The sequence below is a fragment of the Sparus aurata genome, chromosome 5 (assembly GCF_900880675.1).
Source record: "Sparus aurata chromosome 5, fSpaAur1.1, whole genome shotgun sequence".
NCBI lineage: Eukaryota > Metazoa > Chordata > Actinopteri > Spariformes > Sparidae > Sparus > Sparus aurata.
Window position 1 is genome coordinate 33,743,814 of NC_044191.1, and position 21,655 is coordinate 33,765,468.

The following is a 21,655-nucleotide window of genomic DNA, read 5'->3' on the forward strand; positions in this document are numbered from 1 at the left end:
GATCGGCTACTCCGCTGACAGGCTGCACGGCTTCACGCGCTGCGGGAGAGCTTCTTTTCTTAAAATCCCTGCCTGTTACTTCACAGAGAAAATAGAATGGGGAGTGACCCCGGGAGTAGTTATTAAGCGAGGTGCGGGGGTAGTAATGTATGTGCGCTGGCAGAGCAATTAATTCAAGGAAGGAGGAATATATCGCAGCTCTGAAAGCGAGTGACGTACCTGCATCTCTTATTTAAGGCAAAACCATCGCAGTACATCCGCCGGTACTCTTACATGCATGTGTATCTGTATGTAGCTCAGGTGTTGTCGTGTTTCAGGGGCTGCAGTCATTATTGGGCACATACAGAACATCATAACACTTGATAAGGATGTCCCATTACAGAGCTTTTGTTAAATGAGGTTAAGATATAATGTATTTCGCCTCCCACAGAAGAATATCCCATTAGCTGTGCAGAAATATGCTCACGTATTAGTATTCCTGCTTGGTTCTTGATGTGAATATGTGGCTCTTCAACATGCTCACCAGCTAATCACAGCAGATTTGTCCGTCTATTGTTAGCGTGCAGCAGAACTTTCTCTTTGGAAATCGCAGCCTGTTGCTGTTCAGCCAAAACGATACAGTCGCCCAGAATAGACCCCATTAACTTTTGGTTGTGAATCCAGATAATCCGATGATAATCTGGTTGGATCCAGGAATTTCTCATTGACACGTTTCCCGTAAGAACGGTCATGTAGGGAGGAACATGTCGAGGAAATGTTTTGCTGTTTCTGGTAGCCAGTAGCGTTAGCACTGAACGTGAATCCCGCCCCCTGCTGCCATTTAGCTAGACGTTGATGTAGCCAACGCGGCCTGACCGCTTACCCCCACTACATACAGTTAACATGGAGATCGCCAGCTGTGGATGACAGGGAATACATTACCAAGTAGAAGTGGGTGCAATTCCTCGATGTGGCGATGCTTCGCCATGCGTTACATGACGATTTGGCATCGATTCATTAACGTTGATGCTTTGCCGCAAGGCCGGAACAAAAAAAACACGTAACCGTAGCACGCGCCGCCCGGACTGTTTCGCGAGTGGGACCACAACAAACGGAGCAGTAACGTTAGTTTCTTTGCAAAATGGCAACAGCAGAGCGGCTGACAAGACCTACGCGATTTGCTTTTTTCAGTGTTTTCCGCCAATAGACGGGGCTCTCGTGCGAGTGGAGCTTTCCCTGGTCAAAGTTAAGTAGGTCAAAGAGCAACAGTTTACATAGTCATAAAATAAAATATTTTGTGTTTTTGAAAAATACAAGTCAAATGTTCAAAAAACCTTTTTATTTACTTAATGAGTGTAGTTTTAGAGGAACTGAGTTAACTGATAGGCTTTTTATTTACAAATGTAGCCACAGATGAAGACAAAATCAACCGAATAATCGAAGAATTGTGGCACCAATAATCGAATCGAATCGACAATCGTTATAATCGAAGCTCCCATAATAGAAATCAAGTTGAATCGTGAGGTGCCCTTGTTGGAACACCCCTATTACCAAGAGGTTTTTGTTTGGCTCCCGGCAACCCGGAGCCTGACATCAGTCAGCCAGTCGGACCTCTTGGACTCAGCACACTTTGCAAATTCGAATATATGAAGGTTATGATTCCAGCTGCATTCTTTTGTTGTCCTTGTGGACGGTTGTTTCACATCTGTGGAGTGATACAGTTTGATTTTTGATGAGTCTTGACTGAATTCGCGGGGACTGTTGGGTCACGACAGAGGTATGCACTCTACCTGAGTGCCATTCTAGCTGCTAAGTGTCCGTGCCGTGTACGTGCACCATTCAGACATCCTGGAGACCCAAACTAGTTTCTTCTTGAACTATTAAACAGCCACCACAGGAAATATGCAGCATTAGTGTCCAGGTCTGTGATTTATTTTAAAGAGTGCGAACCGGAAATTGTACATTTTTAGCCGCATTAACTACAAAAAAAACATCTTTAGTACACTTTTATCCTTCTACAGGAGTATATATTCATCCACTTTAGCCTGAATAATGCCATTAAGTGTATCTAGGGACAGCCATAGAGAGTCTTATTGCAAAATGCCACCGTACATATACAATCTAGTCCTCAGAAACACAGAGTGTAATCATCTTCTCGGCTCTTAGAGCTGCAGCAGTGACCGTTAGCGGCAGTACTCGGCTGCACGGTGGAGTCTCTAACGTTCCCGCTCTCGGCCGTCTGTTCTGACCGCCGAGCTCTTCGTCCACTTCACGTCTTCACTAATCGGTTTCCATTATCTCGGGTGCATCGTGAAATGACTTTTGCCCATCAACGCTTTATGTGCCGGTTTGTTTGTGCTGCTCATCGTTTGGCAATGCTCGGAAGGTGAGCAGAGAGTTCAACAGATACACAGTGTGACCTCACAGCACATCATCACGTATAATGATGCCCTCTACATCCCACTGGACGTAGAATACAGACTTTTGTTTATTCAGCTCATTTGTTAGATAAATGTTTTCAAGAGAGTGTACCACCATAAAAACCCGGACGGTGTCTTGCCTTGTGATATCAGGACGTATAAAACCTCAACCAGCTTCGCAATTTGAGTGAAGACGTGTCACATAAACACAGAACATGTGATTGTTGATGATGAATGGAGGGAGTGAAGCTGCTCAGTGGGCTGGTGGTGCGACAGCGGATACTTCTGTATCTGTTGGGCATTCTGTGGTTGCTGAGGTTGTCGTTGCGATGAACCTTGAAGACAAAAAGCTGCAGAAGTATAGGGGATAAATCATGACAGGAGCCACTTGCTGTGTCTCAGTTCAGGGTCTGCATCCTCTGAAGGACTCGGCCTTTGCAGTCTTTGAAGGCGAGTCCTTCAGAGAGACCTTGTTAACCTCGTCAGCCGTTGTTAAATGTGACGGTCTAGCATTTGGAGCATTTCCTGGTTCCAGGCCCGCGAAAGTGACGATCTACGCCACGCGATGTCGCCATGGGCAGGTAGCTAGGCTACTTACATGTTTAAGGTGGTACATCATGTTCGTTGTGGAGGAGTGACAGGCGAAGTTTTTCTTGCAAAGTTTGCATGTCACCATCTTGGGGTCATCCTTCTTTTCAAAATGATCCCATAATTTAGACGTCTTTCCCGACATGGTTGGCTATTAATTGTTAACTGTCTAACCGCGATGTCGAAGGGACCTGCCGTGTTAAAAAAAAAACACTGACAGTGAGTGAGTATCACGACTTCCTGTATCTGGCCCTTCAAATTAAAAGCCCTCCAGCCTTTTGTACACAGGCCAGCCGCCAGTCACATAGATTTTGACTTAATTTTGACAAAATTAAAAAAACGGCTCGAAATGTTTATTTATTTTTCCTGCGACCAATCGACAAATGAAATTTTGGTCAGCTAATGAGTTTTTGGTCGACCAGTGCTTGGTCGACTATTTGGGGGCAGCCCTACCATTTTCTCTCTTTCTTTCTTCTTTTTTGGGGCGTGCAAAGAATCTTGGGATATGTGAGTCCACGAAGGATCGTAGCTGTGCATCCTCCAAAAAGATGGAAAAGAAGGAGCCTTCCAATGCTCCTCTGAAGGATGCAGACCCTGAACTGAGACACAGTAACTGTGTCATCCTTGTCCTGGATGGTTTGCTTGTAGTAGCCTCACGTTCATTGGTCCGATCAGGCTCCTGAATATGTATGCAGCTATATGTGGAGGAGACCTTCTTACTGGACTTGGCTCACCTGCCCTGAAGGATGTCTGCATGGATGTCTCATCCTCACTTACCTTCGGTTACCAACACACATGCATGTAGTATGTGATGATCAGCCTTCTGTGTGTCATTCAGGCTGGATGCAGATGTGCGCCTGCTGTTAACATCAGATGTTTTATATCCTTTCATCCTGAGTGAAAGGAAGGATCATAAATCCACACTCGGTTGTTGCAGAAATGCTGATTAATGTTTCGCTGGAGTCTGGAGCTGAGAAGCTTTGGAAAAAAAAGACAAAAAATATTATGTGCCGAGTTAAATGTAGGAGGGTGCTGAAGACTTTACAATTTATTGGAGTGTGAAGGACCTCCGGGGGACATTTTAGGAGCTGTGGTCAAAGTAAAAATATATTAAATTAGAAAATAAGGTCCAACACTGCGGAGTGATACACTTCACTTAGTTCAGTTACGGTCTGGACTGGATGCATGACTGATAACTGGTGTGGATTCAAGTCTTTGCACCAAAGATGATACAAAACAGCCTGAAGCTTCATGTGAAACGTGCAGTTCACTCTTGTTTTTAACTGTTGGCGAAACAGCGTCAGTCGTATCCTGGTGTGTGCTGGAATATTGATTTTTGGTTCTAATATAAAATCCTGCATTTGCATCCAGTCAAAATTGCTGAAAATATCAAAAGCTCAAAGTAAAATGTTCTCTGGCATTATGCCTCTGCCTCTGCAGGCAGAAAGGTTATCACAATCATTAAACGAGTTGAGCTTTGCTTCTGCCAATGCAAACTGTTCCACTTTTAAAGGTGCTTTTCATTCTCTGTTGTAATTCAACACAAACTTTCCTCCTACAGAGAGTGAAAACAGATCTTTAACCAATAATTGGACTTCTGTAATTTCCGTTTTGATAATGCATATAAGAGAGCTGGAAGCGTCTCTGCCAAGGCTTCACGACCTTCTTACTTTTATTCTTCGATTTAAAAAAGGTGCGATGTGTTGATGAAGGTTCTCAGTCATGCAGGTCATGGTAAAGCTAAGTGCTGTATCGTAGGCAGCTGGACTTGTTTCAGTTTCTTGAAGACGTTTCACCTCTCATCCAAAAGGCCTCTTCGCTTCTAACTAACTGGAGGGGAGTCGCAGGGTTTCAAACTCTGTGTGGGAGTGTCCTTACACAGTTCGACAGGTGAAGAGTGGGGTTGACTGATTTTTAACAATTCAGTGTTTCATGAGAAATCTGGATCAAAGGAGCAACATGAAGACGTCACTTTTGGTTTTTGCCATCGAGTGCATAAACGGTTAATCGTGAACATAAGATTCATCAGATTATTCGATGATGATTGTTAGTCGCCAAAACTCAGCAGATCAGCAAAGTACACGCACGGTGAGGAAACCATGAATGGACATGGCGAGGCATACTCACACATTTCCTTCACATTTTCCTCCAAGGCGACCTTTGACTGCCTTCACGTTCACATTTTACGAACCCTGAGCGGTTTCACCTCCCACCACTCGCAGCGTTTTCATCAGCTCCTCACCAGCTCGTAGCATGTGGGCGTAGCAGAGTGTCAGCTATTGACGAGCTAATCTGCATTTTCCATGCCTGCTCGGTTTGACCTTTGCAAATATTGATTTTTGTTTGGGAGGAGAGGATTAGTGAAGCGCAGGAGCTCCGTCACTGTGAGTACTAGGAGCTGCCCCGTGGTTCACATTATATCACTCCAAACACACACAAAGAACACGTCAATTTACACTCGCGCTTGGCAAACACACGCGGCAGCTCATTTGTAAATGCAGCGACTGACTCATCAGTTTGATGGAGCCCGTATACATACACCGACACATATCATCCAAGGCACTGAAATTGGTTTTTAATAAATGTATACCCGCACAGGAGACTGATACGTCCAAAAGAGCAAATTTGCAGTGTTAGTAGTTTCTTTGCGGCCCTGCTCGGCCCCTTCAGTCTGTCACCAGTCGAACGTGTTTGTCAGATAAAGAAAGAAACTAATTTCCATGATCCCTTCTTAATTACTTCTCATGCACCATTAGTCCGGTGAGGTCTCCTAATAGTTTCAGCCGGGCGGTCAGAGAGTTTATAGATGCTCTTGTCTGCGTCTGCAAGACTGATGTCCACGCCGCGCCCATCCATCATCCGCTGTCATTTTCAAAGGCTCTGGAGTTAATGGGATGGAAATATTAGCAATTTCTAGTGCTGACGGAAAATAATCTACAGTAGTGAAATGAGGCTGAATCATCATCACCATCATCATCATCATCATCATCATCACGGCGCCTGCTGATAATTGAAGAGGCTGAAAAAGTGCCATTCCAAACGAGCCTCTCGTCTGGAAAGCATAATCAACTGTAAAGCTGTTTTGCGCCTTTGTTAAAGTCCATCTCATTAAATTAAAAAATGGGACAGAGACAAACGCGACCGTCCTCAAGAATGTATCGTCGCTCCGTGTGCTAACAACACGCGCAGGAAGAAGGTGATTAAAATGCTTACAAACATGTTGGCTCAAAGAAAAGTGGCCCAAAGCCTCTCATGTAAGCAAAAAACTGCACCACTGAGATGCTTTTTAGTTCAGTCTGATGCAACAGCGTTTACACAGTTTAATTATGAGCCCGTCTCGCCGGGACACAGTGGAGCGAAGGAGGGGTTATTAATGGAAATAGTCCTGAGAGATCAGTTGTTAGTCCGCCCTTTTAAAAAAAGAGGGAGGGAGAGAGGGGGAGGGGAGGGAGATAGGTGAAACGGTCCTCTCGGCTCTCGAAAGATGATTAAACGAGTTCGAAACAGCCCAGAATCTTTCTGACAGGGAGGCGATTAGCCGACGAAGCGCGTCAAATCAAGAGAGCGTGAGACGCAGATTCCACTCGCACTCGGATTGAAATTTTTCACACTTCCCGGGATGACTCGGCTCATAATCCCGGAGCAGGATTTTAATTTCAGTACGACACCCCTCGTCGTCTCCCCCCTCCCCTCGGCTTCGTCACCACATGTGCTTCCGGCCTCATGAGGCGTGAAGTCAAAAACAACAAGCTGCATTTTCATTTTTTTTTTAACCCCAATCATGGTGAACCTCGCCTTCCGTGGTGTGGGAAAACACAGAGGATGTTAGCGCGCCGTGAAACCTGTAGAGATAAAACACTGTAGTCATTAACATTTTCTGCAGCCTTTGATCGAGCTGTTGTCGAGGTTTGGGGCCAATGTTTGCATTTTTTTGAAATGGAAAACAACTGCATATGCACAGACGTCGGTGGTTTGGGGTTGTAGGATGTAGAAAATAAAATCACAGTATAGAAATTGATTCTTGCTTTAAGCTCTCTGTGCTAATAGGCCCCGTTCCTCTTCAGCCCTGTGGACTAAAAGCTGCTGACAGTTTAACGAGTTAAAGCTGAACTCCTGGATTTTTTTTTCCATGCAGCACTCCACAGATTAATACAGGAGGAGTCTCTTATTTTGAGGAGCATACAGTGTTGAATTTACATTTAAGGAGGTCTGTACATTATTATATTTAAATCTGGGACTCGAGATGTTCAGAATATATAAAACTAATGTGTGAAATGTGGGCACGTCTTTCTTTTTAATGACACCAGCCCATGTCTCTGTGATGTAACTTGACTTAAATGACTCGAGGTGAAGAAATTAACGGGAGTAAACTCGATTTAAATCGTTCTGGTTCGCTGCAGAGGGCCGTGAAATTGAGCGAGATGATGTTGGTTGAAGAGCGAGCCGCCATCATGTCTGACTGGTGATGAGCGTCTCTGTGTTTGCACATGAGGTATGAGAGAGTCAGTGTAGAATAAATTATCTGTATTTTAAATTTAAACTTTCTTAGTCCGACCCAAAGACAGCTGGATTGTTTTTTTCTCCTACGAGTACCAACTACCACCAACGCAGGACAAAACATGAGTTCATTCATCAACGTAGTCTTCAGCGGAGACATAAAGACAGACAGGAATTCTTTTTCCGGGTGATTTCGTGCCCAGCAGGAGAAACACTGATAAACACTGATGGTGTTTATTCTATAGCTATTACACTGTGCAATCAACATTAACTTTATAATGACACATTAAAGCAAAAAGTGTTTGTTGGCAGTTTAAAGTCTGTAATATCTCAGATAAACTTTAACTTTAATATTCTGAAGTTTAGCTGTGTCTGTCACGAGAGAAAGACAGTTTGGAACGTCGTCAAGAATAATCAAAATATAACAAATTGTAATATAACAAAAGAAAAGCTCAACGCTTAATGTTGTCGCTGAGGAAACTCCAAACAGCGCTCACAGGACGGGCCGGCTAATACGTGGACATAATCACCCATGAATTATCGTTACGTTTGTCGTATCATCAAACTAAAATTCTTAACACTGAACACATAGTCGGTAACTACATGCAGCTGAAGTCGGCCCAGTTAACGATGCATCCGATAAATGAAGCTAACGTTACATAACAACCCCAGAAATGTACGTTAGCTTAATTGCTCAGCTTCCAGACTGTAGTTGGGAGTACAGGGGGGATGTTTGCTCGAGCTAACCTGCTTTACTTTTCCAGCATCTGAGGAAAAAAACAATAGAAAAGACTTTTATTGGTCAGAGGAAGCTGCTGCAGTTATTACCTGTCACATTATAACTGTACATTCACCGCCAGATAGACAACTCAGCTTACCTTTCCCTCTGCTCCACATTCGTAGAAGTAACGCATTATTATATAGTATGTGCTTTGATGGAGTTATGTTGAGGTTTTTCCAGAGGAGAAGAAAGCAGTCTGCACGCTGTGTTACGGTGCTCAGACTCTGTTTTCATCAGTCCAACGTTCACGAGGAATCATCTTAAAACCCACTGAAGAACAAAAAGCCCTCTGAGCTTCGGGGAACGACGGGAAATAATGTTCGGATCCGTCATAAAAAGAAAAGCATCGGAGTGAGAAGACCTGAGGGTTTGAGAGGAGACGTCGAGCTTGAATCGCCCAAAGAATCATAATATATTAACTCTGTACATCAGAATGTGACGCTGCATTGTTTCCTTGAAATATGTAAACCTTTGCAGCGTTACAAGCAGACGTTAAGTGTGTACATCACCCGAACACTGACGGGGTTGTTCTGTGTCTGCCGGTGACATCGTCGGTGGTGTAACGATAAAACTGCGGCGACATACGTACGCGCATGATGTCATTTCTCCGGAAGCTGCGGGGGAAATCGCTGCATTTGTGCTTTCTAATACGAGCTGTCGCGTAAAGCCGGCGGGCCTGTTGTCTCTGATCTCAGAGGGCTTTGTTTCGCGGTCGATTCGTTGTTTTTAGTGGGAGTTTGAGGATTGACTGCGTGGCCTACTTTTTCTCACGACAGCGTTCCGCCAGCCGTCTCGGGGATCGCTCCCCGTATTGTCTACTGATCTCTGCTCAACAATCCCTCTGCTCGCTCACAAAGTGGCCCAATCAGCTCCCAGCGTGAAGACCATGAATCCATCCAGAAATCATCTGAGGTTTCAAATCTGCTGTAAGAGCGATGAGGTGGCGAGGCGGCTGTTTATTTACATCAGGCTGTCAGCAGTGAAGAATTAAGTAGGTTCCTGTCCGAAGGAACGAACTGAGCTCCTGCTATGATATACGCTCTGATTGCAGTTGCTTATGTTGGTATTAGCGTGACAGATACAAGACGACAGGTGAAGACAGACGACAGGTGTTGGGCTGGTCTGTCATATTTCAGATTTTAAGGACAAACCCCCCTCGAGCTACAGAACAGCCTCGTGTTTTAAAGTCGGGGGGGAATGATAGTAATGATTAAAAAAAAACAAATTAATCTAAGCGATACGAAACAATCATGATAATAACATTCATAATAACACACAGGTAGGGGCTCTGGTGAAAAGCAGTAATAGATCAGAGCGTCCCGGTCCGTAAGAAGAGCGCAGGTTGTTCTGATCGATGAGTCTATTCCGAGTGGAGCTCAGCAGGAGCGTCGCTGCTCCTCCGCCCGACTCTTTCTATTATTCCTCCACCATTTCTCATTTCATGCACACAGAACTCTTATGAATTTGTGCTTCAATGTGAAGTCATTCAGTGCGTTTGCTAAAAAAAAATCCTTACTTGGAAACACCTTCGCATGATTCAAGTTGCATCATGTTGTTTGTTCTGGCTGGTTTGTGATGCTCAGTGTGAGTCCAGCTTTCTCTGGACGGACCTCTTGCTCCACGCTGTCTGGGTATCCCGTTTAGACTCCTAATTAAAGATGCAAATTACTTTAATCCGTAATTATCCATCCATCAAATCAGGGGTGGTCTGGGTGGTCGGACACTGGAGCTACCAGCGTTTGTGTCCCGTTTGACACCAACAGTCAAAACTTCTTAACTGGACGTTGACTATTGCGTATTATTGTTGACCTGACAGCACAGCCTTCATGTTGAAAGTCTAACCAAAGTTGTATATTACGTTTTTTTGATGACTTGAGTGTCGTGAGCCCTTCGAATGTATTATAATTTGAAGCTGAAGGCTACTAAACAAGCTGCTGTATCTGAAGACTTGGTAGTGGTTTGGTAAACAGTTTGTATTTCACTCGTGTACACCACAAGTTAAGAACTTGTGACTTGAGAAAAAAAAAATCAAAGCAGCGTGCCGTTTAGGAGTTCATTTTGCTGTAAAGTGTCCAAACCTAAATGTGAATCAATTTTTATTAACTGTAAATTTGCAAGTTGTCACTTACCCTTGCGCTTATGACAGCACTTCCTGTGACTGCCCAACTATAACTGTAGTTTAAATTAAAGCAGCGATAAGAAGAGTTCCCTCTCAGTTTGCAGACAGTGTTCTTAAAAATGATGCTGTCGAGTGTCACAACACAGTTTCATGCTCCCGTAACAGGAGCATGATATTACAGGTCAGTGTAATCAACACCCAGATACCATAAAACATGTTCCACCAAGAAGGAAACAAGTGAAAAGAGGGAAAGTATGAAGAGCAACTTTGCTATAAGATCACTCAGCTTGTGTTCTTCAGCAGAGACTGTTGTTCGTTCTGTGTTGTTCTTTCACAGCGAGTGCTTCTCAGAGCTGAAGGATGCTGAATACTAAAAAAGAAATCCACTCGAGTGAAGCTCCTCAGCGTCTCCTTTCAACACAAAGGAGCAGCCGCTGTACTCCGAGCTCCTCAACCCCGTTTCTAAAGCTGAGCCCAGCCACTCTGCAGAGGAAACTCATTTCGGCTGCTTCAATTCGTGATCTCATTTTCTAGCTCACGACTGAAGGTTAAGGATGATCGTTGGTCAAAAGCTTTGCATTCCAGCTCGACTCCCTTTTTACCACATTGGTTCAGCGCCACACCAAGCAAGCCTGTCAATCTCACGCTCCATTTTTTTTTTTTACCATTCCTCTTGAACAAATCACCAGAGTCTCAGACTTTAAGCTGCTGACTCTCATTCCAACCGAAGCCAACCTAATGGCGTCTTCTGCAAAATTCAGGGACATGGTTCTGAGATTCACGAACCGGACTCTCTCCTCACCCCAGAGAGGTGAGTGGTGAAGCCCAACACCCAATGAAAAGGTGTTAGACAGTGAAATAGATATAGAAAAAGGAAAACAAAGGTTTAAAGGGATATCCCGGTGTAAGTTTAATCCATGGTCTAAATCACAGTGAAACTGTGTTAGACTCCCTCTCGAGAGATCAAGTTAGCAGACCGCTAATTTACGGAGTTTTATCAACCTCAGAAACGACCGCACGACAACAATACACTGCAGTAAATGGATCCAAATATAAACCGCCACCAAAAAGCCACAAATAATGCTCAGAACAGCACCAAACTTCAGCAACAGTACAAATAGGGTCTCAGCACATAGTCCGGGGCATCTAACCTCCGCTAGCTTAGCTGGATTTCTACGGAAAAGCTGACTAAATTTACCACTCTTCTGCAGCAGCTTCCTGTTGACGGGAAGTCCCGACGAGTCGATTACCGAGTGCAGTAGAGTTCCGCGGCTCATGGATGAAAATGTATGATTATGACTCCATGGAAAAGCAATCAAAGTTCATATGTGTCTTACCTGCCAGTTTATAACAGTTATTATCGAGAGCGGACAGGGAAAAGAACGGAATTGAGCATTTCTAACCGCACTCGGTAATCGTCGCGTCGGGACTTCCCCGACCCGGAAGCTGATGGAGGAGAGTTGAACTCTGTTTTTAGCTTCACAGTAGAAATCCAGCTAAGCTAGCAGAGGTTAGATGCCCCGGACTATGTGCTGAGACCCTATTTGTACTGTTGCTGAAGTTTGGTGCTGTTCTGAGCATTATTTGTGGCTTTTTGGTGGCGGTTTATATTTGGATCCATTTACTGCGGTGTATTGTTGTCGTGCGGTCGTTTCTGAGGTTGATAAAGCTACGTGAGCTAGCGCTCTGCAAACTTTATCTCCCACTCGGTGTCACGGTGTGTTTGAACATGGATTAAACTTACACCGGAATATCCCTTTAAGTGTTTTTGACAGTTTGGTTAAATGGATGCAGAGACTGTAAAGGGTAGAGCTTCCTTGTGTTAGTCTTTGTGATAGAGTGCAGGTCTCGAGTGGGCATTTAGAAGTAAGGTTGATTTCTTCACAGCTGTTTTCAAAAATAAGCCAATTAATGGAAATCATTCATGGACTACTTACGCCGTTTACTGGCGCAAACGTGCCGCAGGCCGCCGGTGTGAGGAAAGTTAAACCGTCTTGGGTTTTGACGAACTTTAGCAGAACTTTTCCATCTTTCTGTGCTGGAAGCATCAAATCCTCAGAGGTTTTTCCTGAGTAAACACACTGTAATCCCCCCCCACAAAACACTGCGCGAGCCTGCTGTTTAGATGTAAACGAGGGATGATTCATGAGATAATGCCTGTTCGAGTGGGGACTGTGCTGCTTTTCCCATGGTTCCATGCAGTGGAGAGCTTTGTCATCGACTGGAGGGTGTACAACAACAGTAGCAATAGTAGTAACAACGCAGAGCCGCGGGCTGACTGGTACGCACACGACACTAACAAACCTAAATCATCCAGGGACAGCTAAGTAACACAGCTCAGCACCCAGTGTCTCGGTGCTTACCTGACCTCTGTCACAACTGTTTTTGTCTGATTTTTCTATAATTAGGAGGACTCGCCGAGGCTGCCAGCACACAGTCACTGGTCTATTCTTGATCACAAAAACACTCAGGGCTGTGTTTTGGTAAAGGGCTCCAAAAATTGCCAGGGAGGTAGAGAGGTTCATCCGAGTTGTGTAACAGGCGTCAACGCGAGGCAGTAAAGAGCGCTGTGACGAGCGGAGATTGGCACTAATGATGCTACTTGCCTCGTCCTCCAGGGCACAAGAGAGGTGAGCGTTTGGAGCTGGAATGAAATACAAATACTCAACTTGGTGGCAAAACAGGCAGGTTATGATGTCTTTTAAACATGTGCAGCCACTGGTACGGTCCAACACTTGACAGTTATTTGTCAAAGCAGCTCTTCAGAACAGGACTCACAGATCGCTCTGCCATTTTGAGACGATCAAAACGAGTCCCAGTTCCTGATATTGCCGATACAGAGATCCGTCTTATATTCAGATCAGACCGTGTGATATTAAGCTGACAAACTGCGGATGTGAGGCATCAGTAAAAACGAGTGTCCGGACAATTTATCCCATGCCGACGATGTGATGATGTTCACTTAACGGTGGAATATGGAATATGAGCTGAATGCCGCCATCTAGTGTCTCAAGATCGTAGTCGCGACAACAACAAGGTCATTCCAGCGGTCGGGTTGCCAGGTTTGGACAGGGCAGGAGGATTGAGCCGCCTCCGTTTCCTCCGTTTACTGGGTGTGGAGGTCGATGGGTCACGATCAGTATTCTCATATCTAGGATCAACGTGATATAATGAAAATAAGTATAGCAGAGGAGTTTGACCGACAGGTAACGTTAGCCAAGTTAGCAAGCGAGTTAGCTTAACGATCCAGGAGAAAGTTCGCCATTTCCGCGTGTGTTTTGATGCCGTGGAAATCCTTTACCTGAGTCCATCGAGCGAACGCTTCACCGATATTTACTCTGGTTTTTGCTCTTCTCCGGTCACTCAGCTGCTGGGGCAGATAACGCACCGTTCGCTGGGGCTCTGAAGAGCTTGCAGACTCCGCCATTTTACCCAGTGTCAGCCTAGCTGTGCCGAGCTGTGCCGAGCATTGCCAAGGTTGCGAAATTGGCAACCCGCAATGCCGGCCGGTATTTGGCTGGTACGATGTAAACAGGAAATCATTGTCGAACCCGTCAAAATTTCTTAAATTATTTATTTCAGACTAAATATAATTTTTCAAGGAAACGCATTACTTTTAATCTGCGCCCCTCTAAACGCCCCGTGGATGTATTATTTTTGAAAAAACATAGCTTTTAATAAGCATATTACATATTCAACCTTTAAGTGTTCACATGTTTTTTCAAGGTTCTGCTGCTTGGTTGGGTTTAAGAAGACTTTGTTTGAGATGATACATTCTCCCCTTCTTCGAGAGTCACCGAGCTTTGACATTAGACAATTTGATTGGTCGGTTGCAATGATTTTTCCCGGGGCAACACCAACACAGCGATATCAGATCAGACCCATATCGCTAGCTGGACTCACCCATGGACACCCACAACTTCAGATAGATTCACAGTGTGTACACAGTCTGATGATTGCAGCTTTGACTTTTAATCCGACTGTATAACATTCAGTTGTCCTTTTATGTAGCACCTCGGAAAGTAGATTGTTCGGGTCAACTGCACCCGGCTCATCTACGCGTCTAGAAAACAGATCTTCTGCCTCCCACACAAATGATGGTGTGGGAGGCAGAAGATTCCTGTTTTTGTATATAGTATAACAAGGCTGGTTTCTAATTGGCCGTGACGTTACGCTTGGTTGGGGGGTGTTTATCACTTCTATTGTACAGTACCCACCCTGATCCTGGGGAGGGGAGCGTCCGAGCCTCCACCGATCAGCTCTCTGATGAGGTGGTAATGCAGTATGGATTTTTTCTTCAGTCCTGATCATGTCAGAGCGTGCACTGAGCTTCTCTCTCTCACACTGTTCCAATACCGTTCAGTTACATTCCCAGTCCGTGGTCATTTTTCTAACGAGGGTCGTCTGACAAACTGATGAGCTGGAACATGCCTGAACAAGCTGTAAATCTGCGGTACACACAGATTTACACTAATAACCTGCAGGCTCCCATCACTTCAGTCCATTCAGTCTCCTCGCCGATACCTGCGCAGAGTTTTCTTCCCTCGTGACTCGTTTTTTTTTCTGGACTCTTTCTATTGTTTTGGTTTGTTTTGGCCCATTTAGTCAAAAGCACAATAAACCTGACAAACCTCCGGGCCACTTCCCAAACACACTGTTCTGTTTTCTGTCCCTCTGGTCCATTAGGCTCGCTCTATATTCCATGTATATGAATGAACATCAACATGCAGAGACTTTAAAACGTGTTGTAAATGTAGCACAGAGCTTAATCCAGCACGGCGAACTGCTGCTGCAACGATTAGTCAAACGATTGATGAGTCGATGTACAGAAGATGAATCAGCAAATACTTTGATTATCAAATAATTGCTTCAGTCAAAATTCAAAAGATTCTCTGGTTTTCTCAGCTTCTCCGACTTAATTTCTTCTGTTATACATTCAAGTTTGGACTATAGGTTGAACAAAAAACACAATTTTCTGCCATTGTTGCATGGTACAGCACAAAGATGGGGTGCAGTTTGTGCGTTACCTCGCTTTAACATCCGTTAATTTGCACTAAACACAAAATGCGGCCGATGCTGAGAGACACCAATCATGTTTTTATTTGGAGTTTTTCCCACCTCATCACCCTCCAGGCTTCGTATACACCGAACAAAGCACAATTAGAAATGTAGAGCTGATGACGGGTGCTGAAGTTATTACAATTCATCCTGAGGGGAACACAAAATGTCTGTACCAAATGTCATGTGGAGCCTTCCAATAATTGTCGATGGCATCTTTTGTACCGCATTGTGAAAACTGTTAAACATTTCAGTTTGGACCAAATGTTTCGGACTGACCAACATTACCATCCCGTCTTCTTGATGATCAATCACCAAGCAGCTGCTGTTTAACCTTTTTAATGATATCCATGTTTCCTACCTGTGTACTTATCTGGGTCTTGTAGCCATTTTTGTAATCATCGTTAGGCTTATTTGCATCCATCTCGAGCAAGCTACTGTTAACATCCAGAGCTCGAGTCTCAATAGTTTTGTGCTTGTTTAGCAGTTTTGAAAGATGCATGGAATAGTTTCCAGGTTTGACCTTTGGTGAGGTACAGTGGGAGGACGCAACAGGGGGCCTGCTGGCAGAAACGATAGGAATGATTCCACATGAACGACATCGGCTTCACAGATGCGCCCTTTCATCAAATTTTCAAAACGAACCGGTTACGGAACAAATCACCAAAATAACCTTCATCTTGTAGGATGGAGACGACACCACTCGTCACGTCGCCAGATTATTTCTTCTTCTCTTTGATCCTCGCCACAGAAATAATCAGAAACATGAACCCTCGTATAAAGAAAACATGTCAGATGAAATATATTTTTTATTTATCTTGTTTAAGAGGTGCTGGTTGGTGAATCTCAGACCAGCTGTCTCCAGTGTCGAGGAAGAAAGTGAATAATCTCAACAGCAAAATGAATCATTCCTCGACTCGGCAGTAGTCAGTCCTTGAAAGACCTTTTTAATTGGGAATTTAGAATATTTGTATATAAACAAGTCACAATTGGCTTATAAGACTTCTAAATGTATAAATACCAGAGGCCAGTGTGCAGGATGGTCCGGTTGCTGCAGCGTCCTCTGTTAGCTGGTGAAGTGGAACATTTTCATCCCGTTTGGAGCTGGAAGTGTTTGCACTGCAGATATCTAAGTACTACTGCAAAGAAGAGATGTTACCTCAGTGCATAAAAGGCACTTCAGGGTGACATAACAAATAATGTGTCTGGGCACTGGAAGTGCAATTGATTGTAGGTGAACAAAGCAGCGATATGATTTAAGGAGGTGATTTAAAACCCAGTTAGCTGCAGATAGTATCTCTGTGAAGACCGTGACCTCTCAGGAAAATTACGTTCAGCTCTGGCTGATTGTCTTATTCATGTTCACATCAGTGGCAAAAGTGAGCGAAGCATTTTCTGCATTTGATTATCCCTCATCAAAATCTCTAAAAAAGATCCTAAAAAGCATATTTTGAGAACAGGAGCAAACAGTTTGAACAGTACGAGGCTGATTCAGGCTATTTATCGGTTAGTTTGGGAGAAAATTTGAATTTCAAATGCTCCGATTTTTCCTTCCTCTCTGTTTAGTTTGAGACACGGCTGCTCTTGCAGTGAGCATGTTATATTTAAAAGGGTAATACAATATGAATAGAAGCGCTTCACATTTCCAAAATACATAACAAGCCTGGTTTTTTATATATAAAGAGGCGGAATCTGCTTTTTTCCCCCTCGTTCATCTCAGCTGAAAGTGTCAGAATCACTTTTTATATTTCAGCAAGTATTTGTTTAATAAAAAAAGAGGAGTTGATCAAACCGGAGCCAGTTTTGATTAAAAGTGTAGACAGTTAACTGCCGTGTATCCACGCTTTTCAAGATGGATAATTTTTTCCCCCCCCTCAAAGCAGCAGCACAGCTCAGGTTGCGACGTCTCTGCCAGGAAAGCAGACAGGCAAGACAAATAGATTCTCTCAGCTCTGCTCTCACCCCCCGACCAGACGGGATGAGTTTGTCTGTCATGCCCTTGTGAAGAGAAGCCGATGGCTGTCCTTCTGCCTGACAGCGTAACGCATCGGGCACCTGTCCACGCTGCTGCACGCCTCAGTAGACGCTCTCTTGTAACTGTAAACTCCCCCCGTCATCCGTGGCTTCCCCCTGACGATGCCATGACAATATCACAGGAGGGATTTGCCTCCTCTTTCTGTATCGTGACATCTGAGGCTTCTCCTTGTAAAAAAAAAAAAAGCAGAATCATTTTGAGATAAACTACTCCCCGTCCTTCCAAATCCCGTCTTTTCTCCTGCCGCGGCGGCGGTGCTATCAGATCCTGGGGGGGATCGATGGGCTGCTGGTAAGAAGACTCCGGCTTCACCCTCAGTGAACCGAGCACTAATTATCCATTCAATCCAGTGTCAGGGAAGCGGCAGCGAGCACTTCATTTGACAGTCGTCTCCCGTCTTTAACGGGACCTCCTGCTGGCACAAATGTAAAAAGAAGATCTTTTAAAAAAAACAGGAGTGCGGTGTTCAGGTTCAGTCTTGTAAATAATGTGCAGCTTTTTCAAATAAGCTCCATGTTGTGACACAGACCATGAACCTCAACCTGGTTCAATATCTCGTGGCCTTTTGCTCTAAAAGCATGTGTTAACAATCAAACTCTCAGATGCAGAACTGCTTCCTCTGTTCTTTGACCTCAATATTGAATTTAGGTTCTTATATGTCAGATGATAGTTCAGGCATCAATAGATTACTCCTGGATACTCACCGCTCGGCGAGGTTATTATTGGTGCATCCGGTGTGCTTAAAATAGCCGCAGCTCGAGGGATTAAATATCCTGACGGGCCTCGGAATGATTTGGGTTCTCCAGCGTGGACAGACGAGAGTCTCCTTCCAAGAAAAACGACAGAATCGTTGTTTCAGCAGATTTTCCTTCAGGTGCCAAAACCAACCGGCAGCTGTGGGGAGGATGACGCTGGTAGTGAAGGAGGAGGTGGTGTCACAGAGCCACTAAACCCACGTAGACGGAGTCGGCTGGAGTGGTTAGAAAGGTCAAAGTGTCGGGATGTGATCTCTCTCTCTCTCTGATCTTTTCAATTCATTGGTGCCAGATTCCATTCAGAATTGATTATCGATTGAACGAATAGAAAAGGGGAGCTAGTTTTTGCTCTTTTCCTCCAATTTACTGCTAAACCGTTAATAGTGGTTAATTAATCTGCTGAAATACCAAATGAGACACGACTGGAAATGAAGATAAACCGTCTGCAACCTTTTAATTTAACAAACAGCATCAATTCATTAATTAATTCATTTGAAAGCATGCATGTGTGTGTGTGTGTGTGTTTCACTGTCTTATTAGCGCTCTGCTGCACCGTGAGCTCCGGGGATCTATCGGTGTACAAAACACTGAGCAAAGTGTTATAGCAGAGTTGTTTTCTTCATCCTAACGTCTCGTGACTGAACAGAAAGAGTCCACAAACATGCGGTTTCTCTCTCAAGAGGTTGAATAAACGACGCGCTTGCGGCTGCTGCCTTGTTTGAACACGATTTTCAAGATAACTCTGGCGTGCGCGTTGTAAAGTGTCCATCACTACGCTACCAACGTTTAGAAAATCATTTGTGAATCGAGCTTGGATCGTGGGAGATGCGAAACTCCATTACAAGTAATTATTAGAAGATATTATACACAGAAAGTGAAGCGAGTCCTTTTTAGAGTTTGGAGCGGAATGAAAAACGGTGACCTCGTCTTAGAGAGGATTTTAACTGGTGAAGTGTTTACTAACCACTCTCTTGAATGAGTCCTTTCTGACGTTTTTCCCCTCTTTCTTTCTTTCTCTCAGAGTCGGAAACACGCCAACAAAGTGCGGCTGTATTACATGCTACATCCTGTGGATGGAGGCTGCCCTGCCAAGAAGCTCAGAACAGACAATGTGAGTCCTCCTGTGTAACACTGTGCTGCTGCTGCTCGCTCCCCACGGTGTCGGTAATCACTGAGAAACATGCACACATCCGTCCACAGCTCGCCAGTCTCATACGCCAACCCTCACTCTTAATGGATTTTCTGCTTTTTTTCCCCTCCGACACCAGTGTGACCGCCCCCGCTCCCCCCCCTCGCTCCCCAGAAAGGCTGACAGATAAACAGCAGCGCCACATTCCTAGACCAATGAACAATGCGACAGTGACAGCGCTGTGGTCTGACGCATTGAACACAAAGACACATTGTGAGGTATCCGGCCCTCCCAGCCCTCCCCTGTCATGTAAATTGGGAGTACATGATGTGTTTGACAGGCGCAATTATGTGGCCTGTCGTTTCCTGTTCGATAAGTGCTCTGCTGGTGATGTGTGTCGGTGGTTTTTTCGCGTAGCCTTTAACCGCTCAAAAAGCAACTTCTGGTCCCTCTTGTCAACCGTGAGGCAAAGACAAAAAAAAAAACAGAACTCTCAGATAAGCATCGCAGTGTTGAGATCTCATGTTTGTGTCACGCTGAAAGGGAACGCTTCCCTCCACGTTCCTTTCAAGTGGAGTTTTGGGGGTTTGTCTCGGCGTGATGTTGGAAGGGAAGAGAAGCTGTGGAGAGACTGATTACTGAGGAGTTTGTGAGATATCAGTGTAGAAATCTGGGTTACTGAGCCGGATAAGGACGCATCAAGAGACGCCATCGCTTCCTCTGGCTGCCTCTGTCATCTTCCGGTCCTGCTGTTCCCTTTGTTTCACTGTACTTTCCCCCTCTCACCCAGTGATCCCTTCGCTGCCTCCCTGTCTTCTTTCGTTCCCATCTCCTCATCCGCCCCGTGTCCCCACACGCCTTTTCCTCTCGCCTGCTCCCTTTTCCACTTCCCACCTTTTCGTCTTCCCTCGTCTCCTCCTCCTCCTCCTCCTTTCTGCGACTGTTTCTGTGATTAGATTGTTCTGCGATCTCTCAGACGCAGGACGACTCGCGCTCTTATCTCCTGTCAGCATTGTGCTGAAACTTTTATCACTGGCACTGGAATCATCGAATCAGAGCGACGACTGATACGACTCGGTTCTAGGCGGCGGTTTGCGCTTCCCATTACTTACATCTTGCCGTCTGACTGTTTGATGCATAGTGTCATATTGTTGTTACGCCTCTGCGCCTGTGATAACCGCGGACAGAGGCACTGTGTACGTCTGCAACATTCTCGTGAACGTGATATCTCTCAGGAACTGCGTGAGGGTTAGGCTTAAAGTTCACTCTGACGTTTGGCCATTACTCATGAGTTCATCCCTCCATCAAGGCCCAACTGTTCCCTTCAATTGAGTCAAGCTCAATCCAAGATCACACCGGATATTATAGAGAACGGCCGTGTTGTTGTCGTGGAGAAGCAGCATGAATATTAGCAGGGAGTGTGTTGACGAGCTGCAGAGTACACACTGCCCTGTTTTCTTAAAAAAAAAAAGGAGCTACGCTGCTTTTATAACCCCTTATTGTAGGATGATGTACGACTCCCAGATTCTGCTATAGTCATACTCAAAAGTCAAATTGTCGAAGTGTGTGGCTCGACGTTGTCAGGAAAGGATTCAGAAAAGATATGAGAGATCATAAAAATACCAAAATACAGCGGAGGGAGGCTTCTAAGAGGTCATAAAGTGCTTTTGGGTGTTTTTTCCTTTCCTTTGTTGTGTTCTGAAGCATTTTTGTGCGTGTAAAAGGTCTGAAAAGTGAAAAAGCCCAAAGTCAAAGTTACTCTCTCCCACAGAAAACACTGCGCGGCCGGAAATGCCTGGTTTGGAGTCGAGCCTCTATTTTTTTAACATGTGTGTCACTATGTAACAGACAAACAGAAAAATATATGTATTTATACACTAACACTACAGTTGCTTCTGCTGTAGCCGCGTTATTTTAGATCTCACTACCTTGCTCGGCATGACCTGCCTCTACTCTGCCTCTGATTGGCTACATCCTGCCTGTTAAGTAATGCGCACAGAGGCGAGATGTCTCACTCTGTAGCTAAAACAGAGCATTTAAGGTACAGTGTGAAAAGGGACGCTGCAGCGATGCACCACATGAGAAAAATAACTTTCTGAAAACTAAAAGTGTGTAAATCTTTTGTACCAAGTATGAACCTGAACATCAGCGTGATATGACTCTTTAAGCTTATTAGATCTGAAACAGCTAACCACTAAGACAACAATGCAGATTAAATCATAATCTTCATTGTGTTGTGGAATAATACATCCGTGCATTATTCCCTGAGAATTAAACAAAATGTCGAGATCCAT

The 21,655-nt window shown here is 44.6% G+C and overlaps 1 protein-coding gene across 2 annotated transcripts in view; it reads left to right on the forward strand.

Moving 5' to 3' along the window:
- Positions 1-21,655, forward strand: part of zmat4a (zinc finger, matrin-type 4a) — a 112,894-nt gene that overhangs the window by 22,847 nt on the left and 68,392 nt on the right. For both annotated transcript variants that reach the window (XM_030418446.1, XM_030418447.1), the window contains exon 3: positions 19,254-19,343. In XM_030418446.1, coding sequence (XP_030274306.1) covers positions 19,254-19,343 — 90 coding nt within the window. The remainder of the gene's footprint in view (positions 1-19,253; positions 19,344-21,655) is intronic.